This window comes from Procambarus clarkii, chromosome 69 (assembly GCF_040958095.1).
Source record: "Procambarus clarkii isolate CNS0578487 chromosome 69, FALCON_Pclarkii_2.0, whole genome shotgun sequence".
Lineage (NCBI taxonomy): Eukaryota > Metazoa > Arthropoda > Malacostraca > Decapoda > Cambaridae > Procambarus > Procambarus clarkii.
In genome coordinates, this window is record NC_091218.1 from 26158294 (window position 1) to 26178076 (window position 19783).

General features: G+C 42.6%; 1 protein-coding gene across 4 annotated transcripts in view; it reads right to left on the reverse strand.

Annotated features, from left to right (window-relative positions):
- Nucleotides 1–19783, reverse strand: part of LOC123772181 (zinc finger protein PLAG1) — a 294636-nt gene that overhangs the window by 231899 nt on the left and 42954 nt on the right. For all 4 annotated transcript variants that reach the window (XM_045765236.2, XM_069311295.1, XM_045765235.2 and 1 more), the window contains exon 2: nt 6634–6723. In XM_045765236.2, coding sequence (XP_045621192.2) covers nt 6634–6655 — 22 coding nt within the window. In that variant the 5' untranslated portion in view covers nt 6656–6723. The remainder of the gene's footprint in view (nt 1–6633; nt 6724–19783) is intronic.

Below are 19783 nucleotides of genomic sequence, written 5' to 3' on the forward strand. Positions count from 1 at the left end.
ACAATGTCTAAGCGCATTTTATCTAATTTTTTTTCACTAATTGTGTTTCAAATACTGTTTGAACATATTTTGTATCAATAATTGTTGCATATTTGAGTATACACAGGCGCACACAAATGTTTTCAATTACGGCAATATAATATGTCATTACAGTCTATTATATTGTATGTTCTGCTTATATTTGTATATATTTACACACACGCACACGCTATCTGCTTATATGTTTACATATTTACACACTCGCACACGCTATACACACTTTGAAGCACACTTAGAAGATTTCTAGACTGTGGTAGTCATTGAAGCAGTCGACAGCACATAATGGGATACCACACGTTTCACACCATGTTTGCACAAGCTTCCGTTTCTTGTCTCTACGTGTCGTTGTTTTACACACCAAGCAATCACGTTGGGCTATTGCACGCTTCACACCAGGTGGCAAATACTTAAGTTTGTGTGCTAGGAAGCCTTCAGTGTGAGCGAGGCGTGGAGTACCAGCATGCTGCAACAGTGGGTTTATGATGGGCCGCTGAATACCTGGGACATCTTTTGCAAACTTTCCTAATAACTGTATTGCAGCATCAAATACAAAGTCTCGGAAAGTGGGCTTACGTCCAGTTCTCACAAGGTACATGTTGAAACAGTTCAGCATGCTCATGTCCACAAGATGGAAGAACACTTTTTTCGTCCACCTACATGTCTTCCGCACACACTCTGCAGTGCCAATCATCATGTCTGATTTATCAATCAACCGCATGTTGATATTATAGTCTAAAACACAGTCTGGCTTATATAGTGGTGCGTTTGTTTTATGGCTCACTTTCCCACTGTTCACCATTGTTCCATCATGAATTGTTGTCAACAAGTTCACCTCTCTTTTGTCTTTCCACCGAACTGACAGAATGTTATCACTTTTCCTTCTCTGACACTCACCAACTGCAATGTCGTTGTCAAACACAGGCATTTCCCTTCGTTGTGGCTTTACTGTACCAACCAATCCGGTTCTATTTTCTAGCAAGAACCGAGCTAGCAAGGGACTTGTATAGTAATTATCTGTGTATAAAATGTGTCCCTTGTTCATCCACGGAGCCATGATGGTCTTCACTACACTCCCCGAGAATCCATGTTCGTCGTTACCGGGAATGTCTACATCACTAGCCGAGTACAGAATCATGTGTAACACGTATCCTGTCTCACAATCACAAAGAACAAAAAATTTCAGGCCAAATCGGTTTCGTTTTGAGGGAATGTACTGTTTGAATGGAACACGTCCCTTGAAAAGTATGAGAGATTCATCAACCACCAGCTTCTGTGCTGGTACGTAAAAATCTCTGAATTTTCCAATAACATCGTTCATGTAGTGCCTCACTCGCCACAGTCTATCATCAGGTGTTCGGTCCTGAACACTTCCAAAATGTAGACACCTGAGTAGACACCTGAGGAGTATCTGAAACCTGTCTCGTGACATATATTTCCCGAATAAAGGTGTTGGTATTGTCTTGTCCTTGCTCCAATAGTCATTTATTGCATGTTTGTGACAGTGCTTCATCAACAAACAGAGTGCCAAAAACACATACATTTCCGCCACTGTGGTATTTTTCCAACGCTGCAGTCGTGAAAATTCTGTGATTTCCCTCTCAATCAGGTAAGCAGCATGCAGGTTCGTTTGGTGTACAATGTATTCCATGAGTGGTTCATCATAGAATGCTGTAAAATATTCCATCTCAGCCATGTCCTCACCTTGATTAGGGAAAAGGTTTGTAATCCCTACATCTTTATCGTCAAAGTGAGGAATATTAGGAATAAAATCGTCACCATCACTCCACTCAAGTACACCAGGCGTCCTGCGAGATGCAGAGGAAAGACGGCGAGGAAGCGATGCATACCGGCGACCAGGAGCTGAATACCGTCTGCGAGAAGCACGGCGGCTACGTGCACGTGAGGTGGGTGCACGTGAACACGAGGGTCTTGGTCCCTCATGTGGTGCCATGCGGTGGCGCTTGGCCGGGCGAGATGCTGCTGACGCGACAATTTCTCGCCCAGTTACACCACTGGTACCAGCCACAGGCTCAATAAAACTTTGATCTGAGTCACTAAACCCAGAAAAGGAGTCACCTCCCTCTGACTCGTCACCCTCAAACAGAAAATATCCACAGGAACTGTGAGGTCGTGGTAGAATTGGGGTAGAAAATGGGCGAGGAGGCATGGGAGAGCGTATAGGCCTCGCCATGGCATGGCGGTCATTCTCACTTTCACTGCTGCTGCTACTATCACCAGACAACTGTGTATAATCCTCATCGTTGTCTGAATCGTCAAACACACTTTCTTCACCTTCAGAGAATAATTCGTGGGCTATTTGCTCTGGGGTGAGGGACTGAGTGGTGCGTGCCCGTGAGGCGTTTGACCGTGCGCTCGCCATGGTGACTCTCGCTAAACTGAGGCCTCCCATGCCATCGGATCGTGAGCTGGATTTTTTTTCAAAATGGCCGCTGTTTACTAGAGCCCCTGGGCAGCGTATGGGACCCCCAGCTACACCGCGGGCCATTCAAATCGTGCGCGGTACCCATACACTTCATATGAAGTGAAGCGCAGTTGACTGGTAAAACGATTTACACTTCATATGAAGTGATGCGCACTTTAAGGGTTAAACCGAGGTACCCCTGTATTTTTTATATCAAAACTTATCTAATTTCAATCTAATTTAAATTTTAGTTTGGTTTTATACTTCTTAGCACCCAATTTACATCCTCTTTCAACCACCTCTACACTGTATTCAGTCCTCCCTTCCTCTATGCTCCTTTAAATAATGTAAATGGCATTTTATTAGGATCTCTTCATAAGGAAGGTTCTAATGCTTGGCATTACCTTGGTCATTCTTCTCTGTTTTCTATCAAGATAATTTACATTTGCTCTCAAATACTGTGCCAAAAACTGTATTACATAATGCAAGTGGGGACATATAGAGGCAGATTAAAATATTATTATTAATATTTTTAAAAATAAATATTAGTACTGTACCCAATTGGATCCTTTTCACAAAAAGTCCTGGGGACCATTCAGGCTTGTTCGCATTTGTGTTCCTCACGTGTGCCCCAAAGAATGAGGTGATTTGATAAAATACCATGTCCAAGATTACCAACCGAGTGCCGGCAGGGGGATAGAAATAGCCTCGGCTACTATCATCTTTTGTCCGGTAGTGTTGGTCGAGTGATTAAGGGATCCTGTATGCCAGCAGAGTGCTCCTGGCAGTATGGGTTCGAGTCACTTCTGGGGTGTGAGTTTTCAGTTGCATATAGTCCTGGGGACCATTCAGGCTTGTTCGCATTTGTGTTCCTCTCGTGTGCCCCAAAGAATGAGGTGATTTGATAAAATACCATGCCAAAGATTACCAACCGAGTGCCGGTGGGGGATGGAAATAGCCTTGGCTACCATCCCCTTTTGTCCGGTCGTGTTGGTCGAGCAGTTAAGGTATCCTGAATGCCAGCAGAGTGCTCCTGGCAGTATGGGTTCGAGTCGCTTCTGGGGTGTGAGTTTTCAGTTGCATATAGTCCTGGGGACCATTCAGGCTTGTTCGCATATTATATATATATATATATATATATATATATATTATAGGGGGGTACCACCACTGGTGGTGCAATTATAGGGACCCACAGCCTCAGAGAAGGGAACACAGAGCATTCAGGGAAAAACTTGCTATTTAACTCTGAATACGAAAGAGTGTTCGCTTCTCCTACCACCCCCCCCCCTTTTTTTTAAAGGTGTCACCTTTTTGTGACACCTCACCAGGTGAGCCTGGTGACACCTCACCAGGTGTCACCAGCTTGTGACACCTCAAAGGTGTCACAAGCTCATCACCAGATGCTTGTCCCTCCCCAGGCTGACCTACTTTCTAAGATGTTCGCCATCTTTCAACAATATTAAATTAGAAGAGTACGACAGTTTGCTGAAATCAACACTAGAAAAAGCCCTCAATCTTTCCCTCAGCGACTCACAGTGGAAACAGGCCTCCCTTCCTGTCAGACTCGGGGGCCTTGGCGTGCGCACAGCAACACAAATTGCTGTACCAGCGTTCCTGTCCTTTTCAGTGGGGTCTGAAAACTTGGTAAAGGAAATCCTACCTGAGCACCTAGTTCAACAGGCAAGGGTACAATCCCAGTTTCACAGACTGCACAACCAAATGGGTCTCTCTCGCAGGACCAGCACCCCAACCACCGCCTTCTGAAGCCCATAAGCAATCCAGCTGGGATCGTCCCATTGCTGACCAAAAAGCGGCGACTTTGCTAGAAGCTGCGACAACACCACATGACACTGCCTGACTTAGAGCTGTAGCAGCTCCCCATGTAGGTGATTTCCTATTAGCAACCCCAATGTTAGCAACTGGCACCCGTCTCACACTGCAGGCCCTCCGAATTGCCGTGGCTCTCCGCCTTGCTGCCCCAATCCACACCGAATACAGGTGTATTTGCGGCGAGGCAGAGGCCGACAGGTACGGATGGCATGGCCCTCTCTGCCAAAGGACAGGAGGATGGCATACAAGACACGGTGAGGTCAATGACATTATTAAGAGAAGCCTTACCACAGCCGGTTGTCCAGCAGAGAGAGAGCCCCGTTACCTAATGTCCCGCAACTCTGATGAGCCTGTCGGTCGCCCATACAGAATTACGGTGAACCCCTGGAAGAATGGTAGATAGTTGGTGTGGGACTACACTTGCGTTTCAACTTTAGCCAATACCTATGTTGACTTCAGTGCTACACAAGCAGGAGGAGCTGCCAATCACCGGGAAGCGGCCAAGTCACGTAAATACAGAGACCTTGAGCACCACTACAATTTTGTCCCCATTGCCTCAGAGACACTTGGTGCCTGGGGTAAAAGTGCTGTTAGCTTTTTGAAGGAGTTGGGGTCTAAGCTAATCGAAACAACTAGAGACCCTAGAGCTGCCAATTTTCTTTTTCAGCGCCTTAGTGTGGCAATCCAGAGAGGAAATGCTCACTGCATCCATAGTTCCTGCCTACCATCTGAGGAGCTGAAGGAGCTACTCAACTTGTGACAAGCAGCCTTGTACCCTGCATGTAATCAATATTGTAACTTTTTTTGTGTAATGAAATTTTCAAATACAGTTAGATAAATATACATACATACCAAAAGAATAGGGGTGGTAGGAGAAGAAAATATCAAAGTGTTCAGGGAGGATCCACAAGATCTTCTCTGAGTACTCTTTATTTTCTTCTCCAAGGCTATGGGTCCCTACACTTGCACCAGAGGTGGTACCCCTATATATATATATATATATTATTAAATATGACCGAAAAAGTAAGATTAATAATTCTAACACAAATTTTCTCAATGTTTCTTATATTTTTTTTTCACTGTTGATGGTAACTGAAAAATCAATTCTCCAAAATTCATTTTTATTTCTAGTCTGACGCGACACTTGAGGGCGTTTCGTAAAACTCAAACGATTATATGTTCCATTAAAGAACATATAATCTCTTCCCACAACCAGACCATCACCAGAGAAGTCTTAACAAAAAACACGGAAATCATCGATAGATACAGCGATAGCAGGCGGCTAGATATCTGCGAGGCACTACACATTAAGAAGTCGACACCAGCAATCAACAGCCAATTAATGCACAACTATATTCTACCCACTTCAAGACTCCGCACCAATATAGAAGCATCAAGAAATAGGGGCCAATAGGCCCTTTACAGTTACTTCCATTCTTCCCTTTAACTTATAATATTTTGTAAGTTGTGGCCAAAAATTTTTAAGTTGTGGCCAAAAAATTTACAAAAATTTTGTAAGTTTGTTTTCACCTCATCCAAAACTGTTGTAACATATCACCTCACCCAAATGCAGGTATAAAATCGAAGATGTTTAAGCTCTGTTCAGTTATAGTTGTGTGTGTGTAAACTAAAGTCTTTGAAAATGTAATAAGTTTTATGAAACGCGCTCAAGTGTCGCGTCAGGCTAGAAATAAAAATGAATTTTGGAGAATTGATTTTTCAGTTACCATCAACAGTGAAAAAAAATATAAGAAACATTGAGAAAATTCGTGTTAGAATTATTAATCTTACTTTTTCGGTCATATTTAATAATATATGTCTACAGGAAAGACTGCTACCAAAATATACTAATATATATATATATATATATATATATATTATATATATATATATAATATATACACATATATAAATATATTTTATATATACTGTATATATATACTGTACATACATATATTTTAGGCTTGCATCGAGGTCCCCAAAGTCAAAGTATGAGTAGCTCAAGCCTAATATTTGGGCTTTATCTGAGGACAAAGTCATTACTATGACAGAGGCTCAGTACTCATATATAAGCATGCACTAATATATATATATATATATATATATATATATATACACACATTTATTACTTTAAAGAAGTCAAGGGAAATGGCATGAATATACATAATAATAATGCAATATATATAAAGCTCTTATTTTAAGTCAAAACCTTTCATACAAAAATACTGTGATACAATAAATAATATCAAATACAGTACTGTATGTAATATAATATAGTGAAAAGCACACATTAAAAGCAAGAAACTTACAAGAAATGCCAATATATATTTTGCAACACTTACATAACTGGAAATCATGGGTCATCCTAGGCTATGGCCACAATAGTATTGCAGCAGCCCTCATGGTGCCACTTGTATCTGGGCTCCCTCATGCTGCAACACAGAACACAACACAATATTAACCCTTGCACATTAGCATACAGGTTGACCTGGACCCACTCATATGTCACCCTACCCTGTTGCATACAGGTTGACCTGGACCCACTCATATGTCACCCTGCCCTGTTGCATACAGGTTGACCTGGACCCACTCATATGTCACCCTGCCCTGTTGCATACAGGTTGACCTGGACCCACTCAATTGTCACCCTGCCCTGTTGCATACAGGTTTACTCATATGTCTAGATCTTTAACCCTTACACTGCTCAGCATAAGGGGGCATAATTTGAAAAATATCCGAATTATGTAAAAATTACTTAAAATTTTAACAAATCTCCAACTTATTGGCTTCAGCGTCGTGAAACTTTCATCAAAATATTTTCAGAAATATATTTTAGATGAATATTTAAAAAAAACCAGCATTGAATATAATGAAATGCCATTTTCTGGTTGAGTCCAGGAGGTTCCCTGGAGCTATCCAGGCTGAATGGATATGTATAACTTTCTGGCATCAGTCAAAGTGCTTGGAGTTCTTGCCTACCGGGGACCATGAGCCAGAACCTGGCCCCCTCAGAGAGGCACGAGGAGTAATGGCCAACAGAAACCCTCCCCTGTGGCTGGGAGCATTCTATGTCTGTCATCGACCGGGACAGGCACCCAGAAAGGTAGGCGCCCCAAAACAAAGCCCTATTCTGGTGAAAATATTGCTACCGAAAGCCGAACGAGTGGACAGAACTCCCCAAACAAAATTATGAAACTAGCATGATGTCATCACGTCGCCACACCACTGTCTGCGTAACCCCCCCCCCCCTTGGGAGGGGGAAGGGGAAGCCTCAGATCATCTGCGCCGGCAATCCAACAGGCAGTTCTAAGGCTGGATGTCAAAATACGCAAAAAACACCGCTGACCAGAGGGAGGGAGGTTTCATTACATTCAACGCTGGTTTTCTGGGGGGAGCCCCATCGGCTTCCCGGAGCTACCTCCTTGAGGTTACCTTGAGGTGATTCCGGGGCTTAGTGACCCCGCGGCCCGGTCATCGATCAGGACTCCTGGTTGCTGGACTGGTCAACCAGGCTGTTGGATGTTGACCCTTAGTTTTTGCACGTGGTGATACAGGATATTGTGCATTTGTTCTCGATTATTGACAGCGTCGAAGAAATGGCTGAGGCGGGATGCCTAAGTGGTAGTGAGGAGGACAGACAAGATGATAACAGACCGTTTGAAGTAGTAGTGAACAGAAAGAAACGGAGAAATAATAACAGACAGCGAGACAGTGAGAGTGACGATGAAATTACAAAGAGACCAAAGAATGAGACCCTACTCAGCAAGACTCAAGACAAGCAAGACAAGACAAGAAGGAAGAGGCTGTTGTTCCCTACAACATGCAAATTGAAGTTCCACCAAAAGCTAGAGTGGACGGTACGTCTAGCTAAACAATGTTTGGAATACGAACCACTTTTCAAGGCGGGTCTTCCCCGGCCCTACATAACAGTTGGGACTGAACAGGCCGTGGAACGCCTCACGACGGTTGGTTTTGAAAATGTAGTGATGGTTCCTCCAGAAGAAGGTATGTTGCACACAAAGATCATAGTTTTCAAGTTTCCAACTTATTTGGATCCTGACTGTCTTCTTCTTAACAATGATAATGTTGTCTGGGCAAAGAGGAACAGTGTTCGTGGTGACAAAGGCAGGTTGTTGCCTTGGTAAAGGGTGAGGCGCCGGAGAAAATTTTTGTGCAAGGACTAGGCTATAGGAACGTTGCAAAATACGTTGAGGAGCCCATACTGTGCATGAAGTGTTCACGTTGGGGACATATGGCATGGAAATGCCAGTTTGACCCCAGGTGTCGGTATTGTGGGAAAAAACACGACTCGCAAGAGTGTAGAGTCAAGATTGAAAGAAGTGAAAAAATCATCCCATTTTGTTGCAACTGTCGAGGCAGCCACAATGCTGGTTCCTCTCTATGCCCCATGAAGCCTCATCTGAAAGAGACTAGGACGGGACTTACAAGCAGGATAGATGTATCCTCGCAGCAAGGAAAGATTGTGCAGGAGGAACATGGAGGAAACAGTTGGAAGCCAACGGGAGCCCCTATGATCAATGTGTGGGAAAATGGGACGGAGAAAGTAAAGGCGAGCTTAGGGAAAGTACATCATGCAGTGGAAAAACTGAAACCTTGTGACGACAAGGTTCAGGACAATATGGTCACGTCTGAGGTTGGTAATCAAATTTTGGAGTATCTAAAAAAACTAGATAAGAGGATTGAGGCATTGGAAAAATTGGCTATGGAAGGTGGACGGGGTGAAGATGGTGGTAAAACAGGACGTGTAATTGAAAGTAAAACAGGACGTGAAATGGAAAGTGAAACGTGCGTAGAAGAAAGTAATGATGTGCATGAGGTAACGATGATAGAGGATAGTCAGGAGAATACACTTTCTAGTAGTGTCCGCGGTGTTCAACCTCCTGTTGTGACAAATGTTGAAAGAACGGTTAAAGTAAAACGGGTTACAGAAATAACAAAGAAAATAGATATGAATAATATTACCTTCGATGTTAGTAGTAGTTGTGAAAGTGAGGAGAAAGAAAAAATGTTACGGTGTTGGAAGGAAGTTTCTAAGGTACTCTCGTATCTCATGGAATGTGACGGACAGGGCAAAGGTAGTTTTATTTTTAATCATGGATGAAAGTAAATTGAGAATATTATCTTGGAACATTAATGGATTAAAAACTAGAGCGGTGGATGTACACTATTATACACTTAGAGAGGATATTGACATAGTAGCACTCCAGGAAACTGGGGATAGGGATGGTAGCATTCTGAGGCTAAATGGCTATAGAGGCTTTCACTTATATGCTGATGGAGGAACTAGGGGGGTCTCATGTTATGTCAAAAGTACCATACCTGCCGAGATAACTGGAATCCCTCAGAGATATAGAGGTATTGAAAGTATTAGCTTGCGGATACAATTAAAGGACCGAGAGTTAAATTTCATTAATCTATACATCTCTGATAGCTCCCTTGATTTAAGATACTTGCCAGATTCCTTCTTTTCTGAAGATACACTTGTGGTAGGGGATTTTAATGCCAGACATCCAGCTTTAGGATCAAGGGGTAAAGCAAATAGGAATGGTTGCAGATGGTACCAGTTTTTGCAGGAACATGAAGATGTTCAACTGCTGGGCAAGCCCTCTCCTACTCATTTGAGGGGAGGGAGATTAGATTATGCTTGTTTAATAAATGCTGAGGGCATAGAGGGGAATTGTCTTACTGTGGATGAAATGCTAAGTGATCATTTTGCATTACAAATACAGCCTAAACTAGATAAAAAGCATGCCTGCCTTCAGAGGAAAAGGTTAAAGTTTAATGAGGGAGAATTAAGGGGTCTTGTTGGCCATATTAAGTCTTGGTATGATACTTATAAGCCAGTTTCGGCAGAAGCATTTTATGAAGATTTAATTAAGGAGGTAGATGTATTTAATGCAACATTGAACCGGAAACCATCTAGTATAAAAAGGCATCCCCCCAGAAAAGAAAATTATACACATGACAAGATGCTTAAGGGGTGGACATTAACAATGAGGAGAGCTCACAGGGATTGGAATAGGAATGGTAGGACTGAGGAAGGGAAGAATGCTTTACTGGCAGTTGCTAGGCTGTGTGGGGAGAAGAGAAAGTAAATTAGGAGCAAGTATTGGCAGGAATTTGCAGAGAAAGTTGGGAGTAACAGAAACTTGAAGGAAATCTGGCAAGACATAAATAAAATAAGGGGTAAAAAGCATAATTTTGTTGCACATCCAGACCCGCAAGGAATTGCAAATGGGCTCGTAAATAAATGGGCGGAAGCTGCCAAACTTAGTTCATTACCCGCTGTAACGAGAGAGTCAATAGATTCTTGGAAAGATCTAAGAAAGGATTTTATACTTATAGCAGGTAACAGTGGTGATGTCACTTGCACAGGTATTACCAGAGAAGAACTAATAACGGCAATTAAAGTTGGGAAATCTACCGCACCTGGGGAGGATGGAGTAACTTATGAAATACTTAATGAACTTGCCATTATGACGAAAAGCCCACTTTTAGACCTCTTTAATATTAGTTATAAAGAGGGCAGTATTCCCAGTAAATGGAAAAAAGCTATGATCATCCCTATCCCTAAAGCCAATGGAGAGTATAGACCTGTGTCTTTAACCTCGTGTTTTTGTAAAATGATGGAGAGGATCATTTTAAATAGACTTTTATATATAATAGGTGATCAGCTGTCTAGTAATTTGTTCGGGTTCCACAAAGGAAAAAGTACCTCTGATTGTATTATTAAATGTTTAGCTAATGAAAATGATTATTATAGAATTTTCATTGATTTACAAGGAGCTTTTGATAAAGCCAACAAAGAGGTTATTTTATATGAATTAGCTAGTCTTGGTGTTAAAGGGAAATTATTGCGCTGGATAGAGGATTATCTTTACGAAAGGAAGGCTCAGGTGTGGTATCAAGGTTGTATGTCAGGTGTGAGGTCTTTTGAACTCGGCACACCTCAGGGAGGAGTGTTGAGTCCCACCCTGTTTAATGTACTAATGAATAAGATAGCATCTGAGAGATACTCAAATGGGGTAACTCCGATCATATATGCCGATGATATTTTGTTTCAGGGCAAAGATATTTCAAAGGTTCAAACAGTGTTGGACAATTTCGGAAACCTGTGTCACCATATGGGACTGGTGGTTAATGAAAACAAAACTAAGTTTGAATGTAGAAGTCGGAGCCCCATTGTATTGAAAATAAACGGTAAAAATATAGAGAGTTAATATATATAAATATTTAGGCATATATGTTGGATATACCCATGAGAGTTTGGAAGCTGAGATGAACAGACTGTTGGGTCAATGTCAGAAGAGATTACAACCTCTGAAGGCCTTGGGGTGCTGTGGAAAGGGAGTGGGAGTCCCTGTGCTACGAATGATATACTTGAGTACTGTAAGATCTCTTATTGATTATGCTGCACCTGTCATTTCTTGTTTTGGTAAAGGTAGGATGGGCAAGTTGGAGAAAGTACAAAATGAAACCATGAGAATTATCTTAGGATGCCCAAGAAATGCTATGATTGAGATAATGAGGATGGAGTTGAATCTGCAGAGTATTGGGGATAGAATTGAAGAGATAAATGTAGCCTTTGCCATTAGATTAATGAGAGATGGGGGAGCTAATGAATTAATCCTCTCGGTTCAAAAGGTGGTAAGTAGTGAACAGTGTATGATGAAGAAGAGAGTATATATATGAATAAATTATGTTATAATGTTATAAAGTATGATGTTATTACAGAGTGTATTGCTGTGCCCAAGAGAAAATTTACACCACCATGGGAGGATTGTAATGTAGATGTAGTAATTACTCCCTTGCATAAGAAAAAAAGTATGTATGAAATAGGAGAGCTGAGGGCAACATATGATTGTATAATTAGAAAACTGCCTACAGAAAACACTCTACATGTATATTGTGATGGGTCAGTAGCTAGGGATGGGAAGGCAGGATGTGGAGTCTTGATCAGGGAGTACACTGACATCGGCACTGTAGATACTGTTATTGGACGCCGCTTAACTGACAATGTCTCTTCCACTCAGGCTGAACTCCAAGGAGTATTAGCAGGATTACAGGAAGTAGTCAAATGTGGTAAAAATGCTTGCTTCTTTATTGACACCAGAGGAGCGTTAGAGTCTTTAAATAGCAGACGCCCAGTATATCAGAATATTGTGATAGAGTGTAGAGAGAATGTTAAGAGACTAGAAAAAACTGGGTATAAAGTAAGATTCATGTGGATCCCTTCACATGTGGGAATACTGTTGAATGAGGTAGTTGATGACATAGCGAAGAGAGCCACTGAAAAAGCTCTTGTTGATGTTGTATGTCAGTTAACCTTGAAACAAATAAAAACAAGAATCAAGATGATCCAGGAGGGTGAAGAAATGATAAAGAGAATGGCAATGGTGGACAGTAGTAACACACTTAAGAATTATTCAATAATAAATACAAATTCGTCCTTTACTTATGGTAAAGGAAAGTCTACTTGGAAGAATTCAATTTACATGAGATTAAGATTAGGATATAAATATATCTGGCAATACGGTGTTGATGTCAGTGAAAAAGATAAGGAGTGTAAATTATGTAGTATGCCGCACATTAGAGTGTCAACTTATTGAAAACTACCGAAATAAGGAAATAAATAGTGTACCACATCAAATTGTTTGGATGTGTGATAATGGTATGATAGACAGTATACTAAGGAGCTACAAGAATTTTGCCCCGAGAGTGTAACAATTATATGCTGTACTTACTATATAAACCTGCAATGTTAAATGGGATTCTTGTAATGTTATTTGTCTATTTGTACTCACTGAATTTGTGCGCCCCTTGAGGGACTTGAAGTAGAGGGGGGTAGAAATAGCCTAAGCTACTCTATCCCTTTGAGATGTATTTATTGCTTATCTCAATAAACATACTTGAACTTGAGTTGTTGGATGCGGCTGCTCGCAGTCTGACGTATGAGTCACAGCCTGGTTGATCAGGTATCCTTTAAAGGTGTTTGTCAAGTTCTCTCTTGAACACTGCGAGGGGTCAGCCAGTTATGCCCCTTATGTGTTGTGGAACCGTGTTGAACAGTCTCGGGCCTATGATGTTGATAGAGTCCTCTCTCAGAGTACCTGTTGCACCTCTGCTCTTCAACGGGGTATTCTGCACATCCTGCCATGCCTTCTGGTCTCATGTGCTGTTATTTCTGTGTGTAGGTTTGGGACCAGCCCCTCTACTATTTTCCGTGTAAATTATTATGTATCTCTCCCGCCTGTGCTCAAGAGAATACAGATTTAGGCTCTTAGGGTCAGCCTCTACATCAAAGACACACTCATCTGTACTGAGCTGCTAAACACCTCAAATGATATGGTGGAAGTGCTGATAGTCAAAATAGAGATCCTAAATGTAGTTGTTGTCCTTGTATATAAGTCACCGGAGGCAAACCCTCAGCAGTTTAAAGACCAACTAATGAAAATAGAGCACTGCTTGGAAAACCTCACAAATCCAGCTCCGAACATCATCCTGCTTGGGGACTTCAACCTACGGCACCTGAAATGGAAGCACCTGGCTAATACAGTAATATCAGAAAGAATACCAGGAAGTAGCCTAAATGAGCAGGCACATGCAAATGACCTGCTACGGATGTGCGATAGGTTTGCCTTAAACCAGCAAATAGTAGAACCAACTAGGAAGGAGAACACGCTGGACCTCATTTTCACTAATAATGATGAGTTGATCGGGAACATAATGATTACAAATACCTGTTACTCAGATCACAACTTAATTGAAGTTCTGACAACCATGGGGAATGGACCTTCAAAACCAGTCCAGATTCCCGGTGGAGGAGATTTCAGCAAATTCAACTTCAATAATAAACGGATAAACTGGGAGCAAATAAACCAGGACTTCACAGAAATAAACTGGGAAGAACAGCTAGGAAATGCAAACCTGAACCAGTGCCTGGAAAAAATAAGCTCAGTAGCACTAGAAATATGTTCAAACCGCATACCCCTAAGAAAAAAGAGAAAGAGATGCAGATTGGAACGGGAACGTCGTTCCCTATATAGGCGAAGAAAACGAATCGCGGAACAACTTGAGAGTCGCACCCTATCTCAAGAACGGCGAAGGTTAGGTAGAGAAATAGAAACAATTGAACTCAAGCTACAAGAATCATACAAAACCCAGGAGAGGCAAAGAGAGCAAAAGGCCATCAGTGAAATAGAGAGAAATCCGAAATATTTTTTCTCCTATGCAAAATCAAGATCAAAATCCACATCTAGTATCGGGCCCCTGCGAAAGGGAGATGGAACTTTCACAGATGACAACAAAGAAATGAGCGAGTTACTGAGGAAGCAGTACGACTCTGTTTTCAGTGAGCCATTAAATGCACTAAAGATTGATAACCCAAATGAATTTTTCATGGATATGATACCAACATCAAATCACATATCAGACGTCGCCCTATCCCCACTAGATTTTGAAGAAGCCATAAACAGTATGCCTATGCACTCTGCACCAGGCCCGGATTCTTGGAAATCCATATTCATCAAGAACTGTAAAAAACCACTATCGCAGGCCCTTCACATTCTGTGGAGACAAAGCCTAGATACTGGCGTTATCCCTGACATACTAAAAACAGCAGAGATAGCACCACTCCATAAAGGAGGAAATAAGGCAGAGGCAAAAAATTACAGACCGATAGCACTAACATCGCACATCATAAAAATTTTTGAGAGAGTGCTAAGAAGTAAGATCACAAAATACATGGAATCACAGCATCTCCATAACCCCGGACAACATGGTTTCAGAACAGGGCGCTCTTGCCTGTCGCAGTTGCTGGACCACTATGATATGGCATTAGATGCTATGGAAGACAAACAAAACGCTGATGTAATTTACACAGATTTCGCAAAAGCTTTTGATAAATGTGACCATGGTGTTATTGCACATAAAATGCGTTCAAAAGGAATTACCGGGAAAATAGGCAGATGGATCTACAATTTCCTGACTGACAGAACCCAATGTGTAATAGTCAACAAAATAAAATCCAGCCCATCAACCGTGAAGAGCTCAGTCCCCCAGGGTACTGTGCTTGCTCCAGTACTTTTTCTCATCCTCATATCGGACATAGACCAGAACACAACCTATAGCACTGTATCATCCTTTGCAGATGACACTAGGATTTTCATGAGAGTTGGCAACATAGAGGACACGGCAAACCTCCAATCAGATGTAGATCAGGTCTTTCTATGGGCTACAGAAAATAATATGGTATTCAACGAGGATAAGTTTCAGCTCATGCGCTACGGAAAAATTGAAAATATAAAAACAGAAACTACGTACAAAACGCAGGCAAATCATAACATAGAACGAAAAGGCAATGTAAAGGACCTGGGTGTACTCATGTCGGAAGACCTTACCTTTAAAGAACACAATAAAGTAGCCGTCACAACTGCAAGAAAAATGACAGGTTGGATAACAAGAACTTTTCACACTAGAGATGCTATACCGATGATGATACTTTTCAAAACGCTTGTGCTATCTAGAGTGGAGTACTGCTGCACAATGACAGCCCCTTTCAAAGCTGGAGAAATTGCTGACCTAGAGAGCGTGCAGAGATCCTTTACTGCTAGAATCCACTCAGTAAAACATCTAAATTACTGGGACCGACTAAAGAGCCTAAATCTGTACTCCCTTGAGCGCAGGCGGGAGAGATACATAATAATTTACACGTGGAAAATAATTGAGGGGCTGGTCCCAAACCTGCACACAGAAATAACACCACATGAGACCAGAAGACATGGCAGGATGTGCAGAATACCCCCGTTGAAAAGCAGAGGTGCAACAGGTACTCTGAGAGAGAACTCTATCAACATCAGAGGCCCGAGACTGTTCAACACGCTTCCATTACACATAAGGGGCATAACTGGCAAACCCCTCACAGTGTTCAAGAGAGAACTGGATAAGCACCTCCAAAGGATACCTGATCAACCAGGCTGTGACTCATACGTCAGGCTGCGAGCAGCCGCGTCAAACAGCCTGGTTGATCAGTCCAGCAACCAGGAGGCCTGGTCGACGACCGGGCCGCGGGGACACTAAGCCCCGGAAGCACCTCAAGGTAGCCTCAAGGTAGCCTCTTTAGTCGGTCCCAATAGTTTAGATGTTTTACTGAGTGGATTCTAGCAGTAAAGGATCTCTGCACGCTCTCCAGGTCAGCAATTTCTCCAGCTTTGAAAGGGGCTGTCATTGTGCAGCAGTATTCCACTCTAGAGAGCACTAGCATCTTGAAAAGGATCATCGGCATAGCATCTCTAGTGCGAAAGGTTCTTGTTATCCAGCCTGTCACTTATCTTGCAGTTGTGACGGCTACTTTATTGTGTTCTTTAAATATAAGGTCTTCCGACATCAGTACACCCAAATCCTTTACATTGCCTTTCCGTTCTATGTTATGATTTGACTGAGTTTTATACGTGGTTTCCACTTTTATATTTTCATTTTTCCGAAGCGCATGAACTGAAACTTATCTTCGTTAACCATTCAATTGCGCATCGCATCATATGATGCTTTGACCGACTTGCAGTAAATTGTGCATCGCATCGTATGATGCTTTGGAGTACTACGCAAGATTTAAAACGGCCCGCGGATACACGGGGTTCACCACACCTTCATCAGGGCTCTTGTAAACAGACACCATTTTAAAAAAAAATCGTAATCGTGGGCCACACTCCCGGGTGTTAGGGAGTCAGTATTGAGTCAGCTACCAAGCCTGACGCACGCAGCATGAACTCACAGCACTGCTGTTCAGCTTGTGACCACAGCATCGCCTAAAAATGCCATAATATACTTGTTCATGCTATTATGTAGCAATGATATTATTACAGAAGACCCCTGACTGTGATAAAACTGACCAGGGTTCTGATAATAGCAGGATTGTGGTGATATTTGGCGCTGTGCGCCATGGAGGGAGGAGTAATGCTGTGGGAGGGAGGATGGTGGCGATGTCTTCTGACTGTGTGTGGCCACCTTTTATTGACTGCACTCACCATACCAGCTTAGTGGTTCGCTATGGTGAACACAAATGTAGATACTTATATATAACGTGTGTATAGTGTGAGATAACAGCGAGAGTAGGAGGTTGGGAGCCGCCATTTTGGTGAGGGAGGAGCGTCGTCTGCAGGACTTACCATGTTGTTTACTGATGACCACGATGGTCTTTGGGCACCATACCAGCTTACTTGTACAAGTATGGTGAATAAAACAGGTAGATATTTATATATAATGTGTGTATATAGCATAATAACACCACAAACAGTATTGTTGTAGGAGAAATATTAGTGCGTCTGGCCTTGAGGGCGGCCGCCACCAGCTGACTGTGTGCCTTTACTCACCATACTAGCTTAGATGTACAGTTATGGTGAACAAAACATGTAAATACTTATATATAATGTCTGTATATAAAAGCAAAAACAGTATGGTGGGTGGAGAATGGTGGAAAGTCAGGTGAGGTGAGGTGAGGGAGGGAGTGGCAGCCAGTGGCAGCCAGTCACTGCCTGCCACTGGCTGCCACTGGCTCAGCATACCACTCAGCATACCAACTTAGTGGTTCGTCATGGTGAACAAAACATGCAGATACTTATATATAACCTGTGTATATAGTGTAATAACCGACAAAGTATTTGTTCACTGTTTGATGAACATAATTGAATGAACAATATGCACACCATATTTTTGAGTACAGCGATGATTCACTCATTTTATTATATAAATATATCACACTACACACTATTGAATAATATTACAGCAAAAAAACTAGGAAAAATAAATCAGAGACATTGAAATAATTAGGTAATTATCTCTTTGTGGAAACTCCGGCCTGACAGCTGGCGATCAACAAACCGCCTGCGACGCACGCTCAGTCAGCGCCTGATTTTTGCCAGAATTCCCCACCCTATAGTGGGCAATATATGCCACTTACGATTTTTTTATTATTTTTCCCGTGATCAGTGAACACAAATTAACCCTTAAAGTGCGCATCACGTCATATGACGTGCTGGACGTTGTTCCAGTCAACTGCGCATCACGTCATATGATGTGTTGGAGTACTACGCAAGATTTAAACAGCCCGCGGATACACGGGGTTCACCACACCTTCATCAGGGCTCTTGTAAACAGACTCCATTTTTTAAAAAAATCGTGGGCCAAACTCCCGGGTGTTATTGGCCTCAGTATTGAGTGAGCAACCAAGCCTGACCCACGCAGCATGAGCTAACAGCACTGCTGTTCAGCTTGTGACCACAGCATCGCCTAAAAATGCCAAATTATACTTGTTCATGCTATTATGTAGCGATGATATTACAGAAGACCCCTGACTGTGATAAAACTGACCAGGGTTCTGATAATAGCAGGATTGTGGTGATATTTAGCGCTGTGCACCATGGAGGGAGGAGTAATGCTGTGGGAGGGAGGGTGGTGGCGATGTCTTTTGACTGTGTGTGGCCACCTTTTATTGATTGCACTCAGCATACCAGCTTAGTGGTTTGCTATGGTGAACACAAATGTAGATACTTATATATAACGTGTGTATAGAGGGTATTTCATTACATTCAGCGCGGGTTTTCTGGGGAAAGCCCATTTGGCTGCAGCAACCTAAAACGTGAATGCAGTGCCGAAGCCACCTGTACCCGAACATCAAGATCAGTGGATTGAGATTGAATATTACTGTCTTGAAGATGATTGCCATTCTTGATGGCAAGACCTGTTGCTTCCTCGGTTCTGGTCCTTTGGGTCTTCCCGTGGCTCTGCCTCTTTTTGCGGATCAGATTCCCTTCGTTCTTCCCCTCGAGTCTTCGTGTCTCGGATTTTTTTATCTAGTTTCTCGTCGCTTGTGTGGGCACTGGTGGGTTCATTGTTGATCCCCCACCTGCGTGCTTTGTCTCGGCAGCGGTGTGTAGTTTTCCTGGTGGTCCTTCCAGTTTTCCTATCACTGCGTAAGGCCCATAGAGCTCTGATAAAGATGGCTTGTCTTTCCCTTCGGGGTTGTTCTGGGACCGTCGTCTGGGACTGTGTACTGTTGCCTCATCTTAGGTGGTGTTGGCGGAGCTGCTCCAGCTTGAATTCGGTGTTGCTGTTCCTCCTCCTCCTCCGTTCCGCTTGCAAGCTTGGGCGTTGTTTCGCCTCCAGCCTGCTCTCGAGTTTCCGGTGCCGTCCTGGTCGTTGGCCCGAGTGGTCTATTTTTTTTCTTCCCCTCGTTTTGGTCCTTGGGTTGCTGCTTGGTTGGTCAGGCCGGGGATGCTTCCTTTGTAGTTCGGTTGTGATTTTTCGCTGTTCTCTGCGCGACTTGGCCTCTGGGGTCCTGGACACATTTTGGTTTGACTGGATTACCTTCCTTCCCTCATTCCTGTTCTGTGGTTCTGTTCTGCAGGGTCTTTGTTTCGTCTGTGATCTTGTTTTTAAGATTTCCGTGCAGGCAGTTAGAAGTGATTCTCTGTGCTC